The 15013-nt window shown below is 58.6% G+C and overlaps 1 protein-coding gene across 1 annotated transcript in view; it reads right to left on the bottom strand.

Annotated features, from left to right (window-relative positions):
• MED27 (mediator complex subunit 27) overlaps nt 1-15013 on the bottom strand; it is a 207386-nt gene that overhangs the window by 16810 nt on the left and 175563 nt on the right. Inside the window, exon 5 of the mRNA XM_062207327.1 lies at nt 3895-4002. Within this exon, the coding sequence (XP_062063311.1) occupies nt 3895-4002 (108 nt within the window). The remainder of the gene's footprint in view (nt 1-3894; nt 4003-15013) is intronic.

The raw sequence follows: 15013 nt of genomic DNA, 5'->3' as shown, positions 1-15013 counted from the left end.
AGGTTATCAATTCTTTATTTCATCTCAAAAAAACTGCACGATGAATTTTAGATGATCTGAGAGGACACTTCCAAGCGGAGCTCTCGGGCTGAGTGACGGTTTCAACTTTGAAAGCTTTTACTGACAGCTGGCAAGGTCGACAGGTGCGTCACGCCTGGCTGTCGAGGGTGCTACAAACCAGCATGCTGAGGGGTCACCCCCGGGGTCACCAAGTTTTCCTGACTGCGACCCCTGCAGGCAGTCACAGGCTCCCGCCCTTCCGGGTGACGTGGAGTGGACAAGTCTCGCCCAGCCACGCAGGGCCACGGGTCTATTATTCTTCAACTTTTCACTTTCAATCAGGACATGCATTTGTTACTAAAAAACTGCTGAAAGCACAATTTTAGGGCACCCTCTGCATGTGAATTAAACCGGATTCCCCTTCCCGGCTCTTGCCCTTCTCCCCAGAAGTAACAAGAGGCCATTTTTCTGAAGGTCGTCTGAACAATTTCAAAGGCTATAACAAATCAAAATGTTCCCTGCATCTAATATCAAACGGGGCTGATGCCAACACTTATTAGAGAAATCAGATTCCAGCTTCCCCCAACCCGCTCGACCCACACACACACACACTCACACCCCAACTTTGAAGTGGGAAGAATGCAGGGATCAGAAATTACCCTGGAGACAGCTCGGGCTGTCTTTGAAGGTTTCCTTTGATACCACCATTTCTATTCCTCTCTTACACTGGGAGGCTAACAGCTGCCTTTCTTATTGATATGGGGTAATTAATGAAGCTATGGCATTAACATAACCCAAATCCCCTAATAAGATAAATTCACCCGAGACACTTGTATTTTTTCCCGCGAAGGCTGACTGCTATAAGATCAGGACAATGGCCAGGTGCTCATCTTAAATTCTGCTGTCTAACGTGCTGAGTCACGGCACTCGCTGTGCCCCGGGTGCCCTGCCCAGCCGCTGCTAAGTCTGAAGACTCGGGCCACTACTGCTTGGCATCAAGACTGCGCCTCCCAGGTAAGGAGACAGCACGTCAGGATGGCGCTGGGGGTCCCTGCAAGTGACGGATTCTGATGGGGAGAGATCCTGCCGGGGCTGGGGGCTGGGGGCTGGGGCGGTGCTGGGCCACGGCTGCAGCCACAGGGGGAACAGAGCCTGCTAGAAGGCACCGGGCCTTGGGCCTGGGGACAGCCGCGGCACAGGCAGAGTGCAGCCGCAGGAGCTCTCCAGCCGCACGCGGGGCATCTGAGGCCACTCTCCAGGAGACTGCAGCAAACACCCCTGCAGCCACCCGGGACAACGCGGCAGACGCAGGGCTGCTCCAACCATCTGCGCCCGCAGGCCACGCCCTCGGCTCCGGGGCTCCTCCAGACGTGCAGTTCCATTTGGCGTGTGCCAGACACCTCAACACCAGTGCACCTGCCTGTATGCAGATAAGTACATGTAAGCACGCAGACACACACCCCACATCAGCACTCAAAATAGATCACTTGTGCCTGTGTGGTTTTATTTTTATCCGTTGTAAAGTGCTCTGAAGCAAAACAAACGAACGAGCCTGGCGTGGACCAGGTTCTGGGCACACAGTCCCCGACAGCAGCCTGGCTACTTCTGGCTTCAGGGTCCCTGCTCACCGCTCGGCAGGCCTGCGGCTGGAGAAGCGCTTCCTGTCCCACCAGACTTCTGAGGCCACATGGCTCCCGACACACACCCCCTTCTTCCTGACGGATGGAGACGCCAAGCTGTTTTCTCATCAGCAGAGTGTGTGTGTGTGTGTGAGTGTGTATGTGTGTGTATGTGTGTGTGAGTGTGAGTGTGAGTGTCCTTTATCCTCTGACTCCTTCAGAACACCAACACCCCCACTTCCCCTGCTCTCCGTCTCTCCCTTCTCCACTTCCAGTGCTCTGCTTTTCCCCGGCGCCCTCTCAGGCTCCACGGGGCCTCGTCTGTGCTCCGGGCACGGAGGGACAGCCTGGGGACCGCGCCCTCGAAGAGCTCCCGGCCAGTGCAGGTTACAGCTCTGCCCCGGTGGCCGTGGGCAGTTTCTTCAGCTGTAAAATGAGACTCACAGCAGCACCCAGGTCATGATATTGTCGGGAGGACGCCATTAGGAAACGCCCAGCACACGGCCCTGACCACGCCCACCAGCACTGCCGGCATTTCTGTTACTGGGAGGACCTGCAGAGCGCAGCGACGGCGGCTCCGGCACAAGCAGAGGCAGAGCCAGGCGGGCTGCTTCAGGAACCCACTCGTGAGCACGGCGCCGGAGTGAGGCCGCCGGGCGAACGGGGACGGCGTGACGTCCCTGTCGAGGGAAGGGTGAGGGTCGTGAGGGCGAGGAGGGTAGCCCTTCCAGGGCAGGGGGCAAAGGGCACGCGACAGGCAGCTGCAAGGCACAGTTTGCACGTAAGACTGGAACGTGAGATGCGACGCAGAGAGGGCGACGCAGAGAGGCCGATGCAGGCGAGGCCAGGGGGGCGGGCAGGGCCCAGCCATCAGGCACTTCTGTGGGTCTGGGTCATTTTCCAGGGTTTTGCTGGGATTTCAGAAGCATGTTCCGCAAGACACCAGCATCACAGCATGACCCGAGAATAAAGGAGCAAACAAAAGAGCCTGGTGGTCAGCCAGGCGGGGAAAGCCCTGCCCAGGGCGCATTCTTGCTGATGGAGTTCCACGGCAGAGGCGACGACGGGCTCCAAGGGTCTCCGCGGCTAAGCAGCCTGCAGGCCGTGCTCCACACCGTGTCCGCCACGCTTGCTACATCACCTACTCCCAAGCTTTGAGCAACAGGGAGGGGGTACGCAGCCAGAGGCCTGGGCGCGTGGTGTGCCTCTCAGGAAGATGGCCCTGGAAGCCAGGAGGGCCGGACGGCGGAGGGAAGTGTGGCTGAGGACTATGGGAGCTACTACGCGGTTACTTGGTTTGGAAACAGCAGGAACTGAGTGCCCAGGAGACGGCTGGGCCCGCTGCAGAGCTGAGAGGGAGGCCTGCCAGCACCTGCTGACAGCCGAGACCTGGCTAGGAAGGCTCGTACAGGGAGGCGAGCAAAGGTCAGCCGGGAGCAGGACGACGGGGCGGGGCCAGGCTGGACTGGAGGGACCCCAGGGAGGGGCTGACGAGGAAGCAGTCGCAAGTGGTCGCTGCATGGGAGTGGACGGAGGACAAGAGAGCCCCGAGGGACCTGGGGGTGGGGGACTTGGGAACGGCCGAGCGGGGGTGACACAGGGAAGAGAGGGCTCCCTAGCAGGCCATTTCCCGCTTCCCTTCAGCGCATTGTAAGATCCTAGCCGTCTGCCGCGGGGGCTTACCAGGCGGCACAGCGCTAAGCGCGTGCCCGCTATGTATTGTTTGGGACCCTCAGTACGGGGCAGTTGAATAAGACAAACCCGGAGGCCAGCACAAGGCAGGGTGCCGAGTCTCCTGTCCTCACTCGGAGCTCGCGGCCGCCTCGCGCCCCCGGGACACCGGCCCGGCCATCGCTCAGCCTGCTGCACACCGGCTGTAACCAGCGGGATCTCTACTCGCCCACGGGCTGCGGGTCGCATTCGCTGTGCCATCACGCACCGCGGCTTTCTGGGGGCTACCTGCTCCTTTCGTGGAAAACGGGCGTCACCAGGCTGTGTCTCCCTAACTCCAACCCTCCTCGTGCTTCTAGGAAAAGCAAAGTGCTGACCCCTGGGCTACGGATGTGCTGCCTTGGGGGAGGAAGAGCTCCGTCCTCAGAAGAGATGTTAGGGAGGCGGCCGGGGTCTAGGGGCTGAGTGACAGATGCAGCGAGGGTGGTGGCGGCTTGGGGAAAACCCCGGGCAGGGCGCACGCAGTGCTCATCTTCATATGCAGGGCATTCACTGGGGGCCCTGGGCCACCCGTGCCGGGACACAGAGAGCGGCGGGCGCGTACCTTGCCATCCTCCGTGTAGACGTCCTCGTGGTAGCCCTTCACGATGGTGCGGTCGATGAAGAGGCTCCGCATGACCACGACGACCTTCAACACCTTCCCCAAGGTCACCTGTCAGGGCGCAAACACACAGACAGCACGGCTTACTGGGATGTGCACATCACACGGGGCGGGGCTGGGAGGACTCCTTGGAGCCCCGGCGCGACGCTCGCGACGCTCGGCCCACTACTAGCACCCTGTGGCACTGCAGAACAGACCCTCCGGCCACCAGGTCAGCGCCCCGCCCTGCAGCCCTTCATCCGGTTTGGCTTGGACGCTCAGGACAGGTTTCCTGTGCTCACAACCCGCCCACTGGAGACGGCCCTCTTCCAGGCCACAGTCCTGGGGTTCTGGATGCAGGGGTTAGGGAGCACATTTGTCTTCGTCCTGCCGCGGCCCCTGCACAGCCGCGGAGTACAGAGCAGCCCAACAGAGAGTAAAGGCGGGCGCCGCACTCCTCACAGCGGAGCCAGTCCTACCAGAGGAAGTCTGGAGGTAAAAGGGAAGTGGCCGAGCTTTATCTCCACTGAAGAAACACGACCCTGGTGTGCAGGCAGGCGCTTCTGGTCTCTCAGAACCGGAGCACGTGTTATGGATTGAAAAGGAGAAGAAAGTGCAGTTTCAGACAGCAGGAAAAGGGACCTGCTGTGCTCGCTGGAACAGACTCGGCACCTGCCCCGCTCATGGGGCCCTGTCTTCCCTTCAGAGAAGAGGCCTGGTACGGGGCCGGTGTGGTGGCACAGCAGGTAAAGCGGTCAGCCCATAGGGGATGGAGTCCTGGCTGCTGCACTTCCAATTCAGCTCCCTGTTAGTGCACCTGGGAAATTAGTGGATGATGACCCATTGGTCTGGCCCAGCCCTGGCCGCTGTGGCTATTTGGGGAGTCAACCAGAGGAGGGGAGATATTTCTGTCTCTTCCTCTCTGTGTAACTCTGACTTTCAAATAAACAAATAAATTAGAGAAGAGAGACCCAGGAGGCCCCTGGCCCAGGCCCACCAGGGTGTGGACATCACAGAACCAGGTGAGGGAGAGCCCTGCTGGTCTGCATAAGACCAGAGCCTCGGCCTCTGACAGCAACCCCAGCCCCCAGTCTGACCTGGACCCCCTCCCCCGGACTAGCTCTGGGCACCAGTGCCCACTCCCCCCCCCCATCTTCTTCCCTTGGCAACTGCACTGCTCGGTTGATGTCTATTTGTACGTCTAAAATGGCAGGGAAAATAAACAGGCCAGCCAGGGACAGGACACGCGTGCTTCCATTGAAGGGGATGCTCACACAAGCACCTTATTCCATGAAATACTTTTAAATACGGTCCCACCACGTACCACTCAGGGGTCCTACCTTGTTCCCAGTCTTCCCATCCAAACGTAATCACCATCACTGTTTTAGGGTAGGTTTCCCTCATTACTTGTATTACCAGAGATTCACGGTTTTTAAACTAACAAGCTTATAACTGAGATCACATTTGTCTATGTAATTCCTGTTAGGACATAAGCACCGTGCCACCCTCCACGCACCTTCCAGGCCAGGGTCAGCCGCTGTGCGTGCCTGAGCGCTCGGATCCCACACTGCCTCAGGCACATGCGTGTCCAAGTCTCCACAAAGCTCTCACCACATTTGAGGTTCCTTCCTTAGGAGAGACCTTCCAAAATGTAACGACGGCGCCGACAGGACAGGCTTTTGGAAGGATTTGCCAAGCTGCTAACCATAGGGTTGTGCTAACCAGGATGGCACGAGCACACCGATGTCTCTGCCATCAGCAATGGAAGCTGCTAGATGGAAACAAGATAAATTAAAACCCACTGCCTGCAAGTAGCCCACTGAGCTGGCTTTGGAACAAGACTTTCACCACGGAGACGTAAAACCGCACACAAACCTGAGCGAGGTGGGGTGGAGACACCTGCAGCGAGGACCCCTCCCTGCCGGCCACTGCGGCCGAGCTGGCCACCTGCACCTCTACCCCCGAGTGATGTGAACGCGCGAAGGCACGGGTCGGTCACCTCACCTGTAAACACTGCAGGGTACATCTCTGAGATGAAGACCTGGGAAACAGAGCCCCCGCTCAAGCAATCCCTGTGCAGCGCTACCAAGACCCCGCTCATCTGAGTCTCCTAAGTACCACAAAAGTTTGCTTGTTTCAGAACTCAAACGAGCCACACAGTGTGCCTGGCTGGTCTCATAAGCCGTCTCCTACCTCCTCTGTGCAGGGAGCCGGGCTACCTGTGAGCCCCCCAGGCTGGACTCTGCCGCAGGCGCCCGTGGTGCAGGGTAGCCTGCTTCCCCCTCACACACTCGTCATGTGAGGTGTTCAGGTTCGACACTTTTGGAAAGACTACACTGGGGGCTGTAGCAGTTCATAGCCAGGGTGGTGAAGTCTTGCTCCGGTTTGTTTGTTATTTAAAGAAAGGCAGAGTTACAGAGAGGCAGAGGCAGAGAGAGAGAGAGAGAGAGGTCTTCCATCGGCTGGTTCACTCCCCAGAAGGCTACAATGGCCTGAGCTGCGCCGATCCAAAGCCAGGAGCCAGGAGCTTCTTTCAGGTCTCCCACGCGGGTGCAGGGGCCCAAGGACTTGCACCATCTTCTACTGCTTTCCCAGGCCACAGCAGAGAGATGGATCGGAACTGGAGCAGCCGGGACGTGAACCAGCGCCCACATGGGATGCCGGCGTTAGAGGCAGTGGCTTTGCTGCTACACCACAGCACCAGCCCCTGGTTTACTTTTAATATCTTTCAAATCGGTAAAGCTCTGTGAGGTTTGACAATGCAGAGCCACAGGACCCTGGCGCTCGCTCAGCGTGGACAGCCGGAAACGACGGTTTTCTCCAGTCTTTGCTGGGTCACGACCACACGCGAGCCACAGTTCTAAAGCCCCGAGGCTTTGCAGACAGCTGCCTTGGGACTTGCGTCTCACCTCGTGGCTGGGAAGCTTAGCCACGGTCTCCTCCTCTCCCACCCCTACGTGGCCAGGACGTGCCCATGGAAGGCGACAGCACAGTGTGGCCGCTATCGTGACTGGGCTCAGACCCACGTCACACCTCAAGCCAGAACTGCTGCAGCCAGCGGGCCGGTGGACCTGCTACTCTGGCTGGCAGCACGGCTGAGCGTGGGTGACGGTGCCGCTGGGCCCTGAAGACCGGGAGTGACTGTGGAACAGAAAGTGTGAGAGCCTCGGGGTTGGACAGCCGAGGGCAGGGTGTGAGGGCAGGGTGTGAGGCCGGCACGTCGCTGACCCCGAGGCGGCCATCAGATGTGCGGGTGGAGGGCGGCGCCCCTGCCCAGGGCAAGGCAGACACCTGCTCAAGCCTGTTTGTTCAGCGGAAAGGCCAGCTGGGGAGCTCAGAAAGGGAGGGCGACGTAAGAGGCGTGGCTGGGGAGCGGCCACCCCAGAGGGGTCACGGCACCAGGAGTTCTGACAACTCGGCCATCACGGCGGAGCTCAGCACGCCTTTTCCCACGTCCCCCACGGAGGTTCAGATTCCCACACCTATGTGTTCCCACCCCATCTGGAGTGACCCTGGACTTCTGATGGACCGATAGGGCAATGTGCCACACGCGGGCCACTGGACATCCTTCCACAAACTAGCCAACGCTGGCCACAGTCAGAAGCAAAGCACCCACTGCCAGGGCTCCAGGCTGCTTGTTGGCAACTGCGACGGACGCCACCGATAAGAGCTCACGCCATCTGGTGATGAAGCGGGCTTGCGGTTACCACGGTAACCCTCTTCTATGTGGAGCAGCGCGGCTCCAAAGAGCTCGCTCCCTACTCGGTCCACGTCGGTCCAGTGAGCGTCCAAGCGGCACACTGCAAAGACAGGCAGAGGAGGGGCCCCTGTGCACCTGGGAGGGAGGCCGCCCAGCCCCGCCCCCGTCAGCGCGGGCAGCGCTCCGCCGTGGTTAGTGGCCTTTCCTGTGTGACCTTCCAGCAGTTGTCTGCCAAGCTGTGTGGCACTTAGAGCATATCTAGTTCAAGTGTCACGTCAAGTCACAAGAAGAGGAAAGTTGAAAATAACAGAAAAAAATACTTGGTTCAGCTCTGCCCCAGAGAAACCCGAGGAATCTGGTGGCAGGAGTGTCGTCTCCACTGGCAGACCAAGGCAGGCGATCCCTCACAACCCCACTCCTCCCGCGCTGGGGAGGGGGGAGCACTGGGTGCTGAGCAGGCTCTGGGCCCAGGGTTCAAGGAAGCTGGGCTGACCAGGACCAGGGCACCCAACCTGGCCTGACGCCTGGGTGTTCGCAACAGGAGCTGGCCCCGGGCCTGTCCCTCAGGACTGTCTGCCCCGCCTTAGGAGAGGGGTGTTATACAAAACCCCGCCAGGCCACGGTGCTATCCTGCAGGGCAAACAAGGTAGAAGCCTGATACCCAGGTCTCCCCGAGGGGTAACTTACGTGGGGTTTGGGGGAGGCAGACTCACAGGAGGTGCAGTACAGCGCTAAGGGTCCTGTTTGTCCCGGTTCCGAGGAAGGAACGGGATAAGGCCTGAGGTCCTGACGGAGGAGTAGGTACGAGGACGACGAGACACTGGGCCAGGACGTGGCCTTGGAGAATCACAGAACCAGAGCTGGGAAGCAGTCACAGTATCATCTTCTCCAACTCTCCCATTTAGAAATCAATCGATTGATCTTCACTTTACTTTCGAGGCAGAGAAGGGGGAAGGGAGGGACAGAGAGAGAGGGACGAGGTGGGAAGGCAGGCAGGCATCTCTTCCATCCACTAGCTCACTCCCTCAACAGCTAAGCCTGGGCCAGGCCGAAGCCAGCAGTCTGAACTCCATCCGGGCATCGGCTCGTGTGGGCGGCAGGGCCCAGCTACCTGAACATCACTGGCTGCTTGCCAGGAAGTGCGTTAGCAGGAAGCTGGATGGGAAGGAGAGCTGGGGTTCGAACCAGGGGCTTCTGTCTCATCTAAAGGAGGGAGCTGAGGCCCTGAGGCTTCCAAAGTGTCAAGGAAGGCCTCCCACCTTGAGGGAGGTAGAGCTGACGCAGGCCTGAGTAATGGCAGGGACCCGGGTGCTATGTCCCACGGGGCCCAGTGTAGTTGAGGGGTCTGGGGGAGGAGGCGCTGTATCCCTGGGCTCCGGCTCCATCAGGGAACGCTTGGTTCTGGGCTGAGTTGATGGTGGAGGCCAGAGGTCTTCTAGGAACCCTCGCCCAAGACTCGTCCTGGACGTGGCCTGGAAGAGCACTGGCACCACCTGGCTTTTGCTGGGGGTGCGGAGGTATTTGCATGATACAGCTTTGGCCTCTGCCACCCAGGGCTGACTGCGGGCACATGGGGCTGAAGCGTTCTCTACAAGCCCCGAACACGCGGCCCAGGCGGCTGCTGGATTTCCCTGCTTAACAGAAAGAAATTGAAGTTTCCAAAGCTTTGAGGCCAAAGGTTGTTGCTTTGTGCAGGGCCAGAGCTGCCTCTCGCTGTTTTCCTGTCTTCAGCGCGGCCCATGAGCGACCCCGGAGCCCGACACCGCCTCATCCTCTCCCCACTGAGCAGCCTCCGCCGGTGCTCCGGGCTCCCTCACCAACGAGCTCACACGCATGCTGCCGGCCCTGCTAAGACGCCAGGAAGTCCTTGCTGTGTCTCATCTGAGCGCCTCATAGGAGCCCTGCTCTGCAACCTGCACGGCTGCCGGCTAAGTGCGGCGCTGGTGGACGTGAGCGAGAAGCTGCTCTCCCGGGGCAGGCTGGGGGCGCTGGTGGACGTGAGCAAGAAGCTGCTCTCCCGGGGCAGGCTGGGGGGGCTGCGAGCACTGTGGGGGCGGGGTGCTGCCGCTTTTGTTTTTTTAAAGATTTATTTGATTGGGCTGGCGCTGTGGCGCAACGGGTTAATGCCCTGGCCTGAAGCGCTGGCATCCCATATGGGCGCCGGTTCTAGTCCTGGCTGCTCCTCTTCTGATCCAGCTCTCTGCTATGGCCTGGGAAAGCAGTGGAAGATGGCCCAAGTGCTTGGGCCCCTGCACCCACGTGGGAGACCTGGAGGAAGCTCCTGGCTCCTGGCTTCAGATCAGCACAGCTCCAGCTGTTGCGGCCATCTGGGGAGTGAACCAGCGGATGGAAGACCTCTCTCTCTCTGCCTTTCCTCTCTCTGTATAAAATCTTTTGAAAAAAAAAATTTATTTATTTATTTGAAAGTCAGAGTACACAGAAAGAGAAGGAGAGGCAGAGCGAGAGAGAGAGCGAGAGAGAGAGAGAGAGGTCTTCCATCCACTGGTTCACTCCCCAAATGGCCTCAATGTCTGAAGCTGCTCTGATCCAAAGCCAGGAGCCAGGAGCCTCCTCCAGGTCTCAAACGCGGGTGCAGGGGCCCAAGGACTTGGGCCATCTTCTACTGCTTTTCCAGGCCACGGCAGAGAGCTGGATCAGAAGTGGAATAGCCAGGACTTGAACCAGCGCCCATATGGGATGCTGGCACTGCAGGCGGCGGCTCTGTCTGCTACACCAAAGCGCCGGCCCCAACTGCTGCTTTCTAGCCCAGGGCCTGTGAGTGTGGCAAGGCTCAGGCAGAGAAGATCAAGTGTCTGCCACACCTTGGAAGTGAAAGCCCCTGGAGCTGCAGGGTGCAGAACAATGGCCACGTCCCTATGCAATGGGAAACCGAGGTCACGCCAAGGGCCGTGGCAGAACTCGCGTCCTGCCAGGCGCCGGGCCAGGGGTCCAGTTGTGCCTCAGATGTGAAATGTGGTCTGAGAGGGGCCAAGCGAGCCCGGGACTGGACTCGAGACGTGAAGCCGTGAGCCTCAGGCGAGGGCTGAGAGCCGGCCACGGGCTGGCGGGAGGCAGACTGGACAGCAGATCCGCTCCGCCCCTCCAGGCCCTCTCTAGGCCCTGCTTTCCCTCCGGTCAACTCAGCAGGGAACGGCACCGCCTGCGCCAGCCTCGGCACTGTGACGGAGACACGGCAGGGGCTCTGTCCGCAGTCACGGGGGCTGCTCCCTGCACGGCCCTTGTCACAGGGGACAGGAGAGCCGGGCTGGGGGGCCTGAGATCTGCTGAGCTTCGCTCACTCTTCTCCCGAATGGAGCCTTCAACGAGGACCAGACAGCTGGCGCTGGGCTCACAGCACGGCAGCAGGGGCTAAAGGCACGGCTGTCGTCACTTTTCATAATTACTAAGCACCCTGCCTAGTAAGGCAAGGTTTAACTTTCCCTGGGTGGCCCATTCCCCTGCGGAGAGGACTGGGCCGCCTGCTAATGAGCCACCAAACTTGGTGACGTGGGCACCTGCCGATCCCCTAGCTCACCCCTCGCCCAGCTTCACGACCGCGATGGCCAGGGAGCACTTGGGGCAGCCGGTTTCACTGAGAGGCTTCCGAGAGGGAAGGGCTCTGCCGCGACTATCCGCGTCACCCGTCAGCTACGGCTCTTCGCCAGCCTGTGCCGTCTTCGCCTGCCTCCCCTCCACAGCAGCCAGTCTACCGGATCAGAGACCAGAGAACCATGCCTCCTGAGGCCGGCTTCACACTACCTCCGGGCTGCCCTTGCACCTGTATGAAAAATTCCCCCAAACTGTCAAGAGAAAATGTAGTCCATCTTAATTCATAAAGCATACATGCAAATATGTAACACACATCCCTTCTGGGGAAAACGGAGGGCAGAACTAAAGCCGGCGCCTGCATGAAACAGGACGTCGGACTCCAAATAGAGCTACAGGTACAGAGCAGGACACAGGCTACGTGGAAGGTGAGAAGCTGCTTTCTTGAAGCTACTGAAAGCAGCGAGTTTCTCCCAGCAGATCTGAACTGGGCTCCTGGACGGCTGGGGGCCCCTCCCCGCACCCGCACCGTGGAGCACGGCAAGGCAGGCCGCCGCACACCAAGTGCCTGCCGCCCGGCGGGCCAGCGGGGCCAGGGGCAGGACCCCGATAGTGGCCTGGTTCTGCCTCACAATGCTTAGGCCGATTACACCGTCCCCTGCCAGAATCCGGACAGGAAAACACGGGTCACACCGGGAACACAACAGCGCTGCCATGGGAGGGGGCGGACTAGGGGAGGAGGAAGGAGGGACAGACAGGCAGAGGTACAGAGCCAGAGCGTCACGGGCTGCCAGCGGCCTGCAGCTCCCAGCAAGGCTGTGCTGGCTGCATGTTCCCACGTGTGCCGGAGGGGGAAGAGAACGAGACGCTCCTAGGTGGCACTGACGGTCTAGGAGACAGGTGACAAAGACACCCACGCAGAAACAGAACATGCCAAGAGTAATGAAGCAGATGAGCAATTAGACTGCTTCCTGTTTTATTTGAAAGGCAAGGAGATGGTTTAAAGAGACTATGTAGGTAACACTTGTGTGTTAAAAATGACACGTAGGTCAGACCATTGTCATTCATTTGGTCACTCACTCACTGAAACCCTAACGAGGCACCCAGCACATGCAATGCCTCTTCTAAGAACTGGAGATGGCCAGAGAACAAGGTCACGTCTGCTCTCAAGCCTGGACGTTCTCGGGTGGACGGGCAGCGCGGGAGCCAAGGGCTGCTTAGCCTGAGCCAGGCTCTGAGGACACAAAGCTGAAGCCTACAGAGCAGGACCGAGCTGGCCCATACCAAGCACCAGGACAGAGCAGCCAGGCCAAGAGAGCGGCACGGACCAAGGCCTGGTGTCTGAGGGACAGGCGAGGCCCGCGCTGGGCACAGGCAGGCAGACCAGGGAGAGCCTCGGACGCTCCGTGGAGGAGTTCAGCGCTGCATGGGTGACAGGGGCGGCTGCCCAGGGCTTTCGGCAGAGAAACGACCAGGTGGACGCGAGCTTAGAAACCACTCCCAGCCCGGACGCCGCGTGGAGGGGTCCAGAGAACAGGGAGAGGAAGGAGGCGCAGTGGCAGCCTCACCGGGCGGTGGCAGTCGGGCAGCTGATGGCTGTGGGGACTGAAGTGACGTGCCGAGAGCCGGCGAGGAGATGCGGGAAGAGGCAGCTCGAAGGAAGCTCCCGGGCCTTGGGCTGGAGCGCCAGGCCTGCGGTTCTGCTGCTGAGACGGAATGAGGAGAGAGGTGACGGGGACGGGGAGACTAGCCCGTCTTTACGAAGTTGAGGGTGCTCTTGAAGTAGCCGAGTGAGGAGACGTTAACGGGGCAGGTCAGGGCCTGGGAGCCACTGCTGAGACAGCTCTGTCTGGTGAGCGACCAGAACAGGTCCTTTCTCGAGGGGGCCTGGGGACTCATCCCAGGCCCACAGCCAGAGGCACAGTAGTCAGGGCTTGTAGGTGCCCAGGGATGCTCCTCCCCCAAAGCGGTGGCCCACGGACTCCCCCCACAGAACCGCCACTTGCTGCTCGCATTAGAATGGCCCCGTGGGGCCCTCGGTGGCAGAGCTGTCCCTGTTAAGGCTCTACCTCTTCTGTCGATTCCCTGTTAGGCAGCCGTGGCTTTTTAATATTTTGTCTGTAGGATGTATGCCAACTTGACCTTGGTGTAGAAAATTTTAATTCAAATCAATACATGGACAAGGTCACTTTAAAATCCAATTAATATGAATGGGAAAATCTACCCCACAGTTCTGTGAGCTGAAAATGGAACAGCTGCAAGTTAACACCTACAAAGAGACAGCCCCTCTGCCGTCTGGGCTCTCCTGTGTTTGATAATGCAGCTACCCGCGTCCTCAAACACACACGCGGTCGCTGGCATACCAAATATATAGATATATTTTGCTTCTATTTAGGGTAGCTTAAAATTAAACTGAGTTTGTTTGAAAAAAAAAATAAATGTACTGAAAGCTGTGAATTCCTATAACCCAACTTAAAAAAAAAAAAAAAAAAAAAAGAAACCCTGGACTTCAGCTCACCCAGGAATCCCTAGAGAAATCTATGTTTTTAGCAGTTTGAGCAGCAGCCATTTGCATTTATATGGAATGCTTTGCAATGACAGCCAGAACAGAAGGGGAAACTGAGGCACTGGGCCTGAAGAGCCATCGTCATTCCTGCAGGCAACACACAAGCAGGGCTCCGTGGCACCTGCTTCTCACACTTAGTGCCTACACCGCTACAGCTTTGTTAATGCACCTACACTCCTCACTAACGTCTGATTTACACCAAGAACCAGAGCATCGCGCACCAGGAGGGAGGAACGCGCCCTTGCTTCGGCTCTTCGGTGCGGTCCCCCCCCCCCCCCCCCCCGTCTCACTGCCATCCCATCTGGAAACTCAGCTCTTCTCCCCCCCCTTCAGTGAGTTTAGAAGGGAACATAAATGATGATGCATCGGCCTAAGAGCCGAGACGGCGCTGTAACTTCAAGGAACTACTGCACGTATGCAGAACTGGAACGGGATCTTCGGGTGCCGGTGAAGTGCCAGAAAGCTACTCCTCAGCTTATTTTACACTTGGATTCTTCTGCTGAAGGCCTGGCGCTGAGCTACACCAGGCGAGGCCCATCCGTGGCACGGCTCTGAGCTCTCTGGGGGAATCCTCACGGCTCTGAGGCTCGGATGTTCTGCACTGCAGGGCCGCCAAGGAGGCTTCCACCAACCCCGGCTGGCTGCGGCTGGCGGACAGCTGGGTGAGCGTGCTTGCTCTCTTTTAGAGACCAAGACCAAGCTGCAGTGGCGAACGCGGCCGGAGGACAACCTGCCGCCTCGCCTCGCAGAGCCTCTGCTCCGCCCGTGCCCCGCCCTGCCGGCCTGCATTCTCCATCCGAAAATAATAAAGCAGCAGCTGTCCATCCATCCCTCCCACTTCCACCAACCTCCAGCTACCGCATCTGCTGCTGGTACGAGTGTGTTTCACACACTCATTATTCTTTAATGATGCCTGTTTGTAAATAGCAAGATGGGATGCAATTAAACCATGAGAGGCTAAATAAACACACATCCTAATTAGGGTCTTTACAAGAGACTTTCCTTTTTCATGTATAGACTGGAATTTACCTTTCATTAATCTAACTTAATTGCAATAGTGCACCAGTAAAGAGTCAACACAAATTAAGTGCTCTAAATGATTTTTCCCATATTAAGGGGGAGTGAGTGAGCCTTCCTTTGGGTACCAAGCCACAGCCTGCAGGAGCAGTGGACGAATGGGACCTGGTTCCTCTGAGCATCAGGAGAAGGAGTCGGGCAACAGGCTGCGTACTGCGCCATTACCAGAAAGCTCAAGTTAACGAGGTCAAGGG

This window comes from Lepus europaeus, chromosome 12 (assembly GCF_033115175.1).
Source record: "Lepus europaeus isolate LE1 chromosome 12, mLepTim1.pri, whole genome shotgun sequence".
Lineage (NCBI taxonomy): Eukaryota > Metazoa > Chordata > Mammalia > Lagomorpha > Leporidae > Lepus > Lepus europaeus.
The sequence above is the reverse complement of the archived record's forward strand: the minus strand, read 5'-3'. Positions and strand labels throughout refer to the sequence as shown.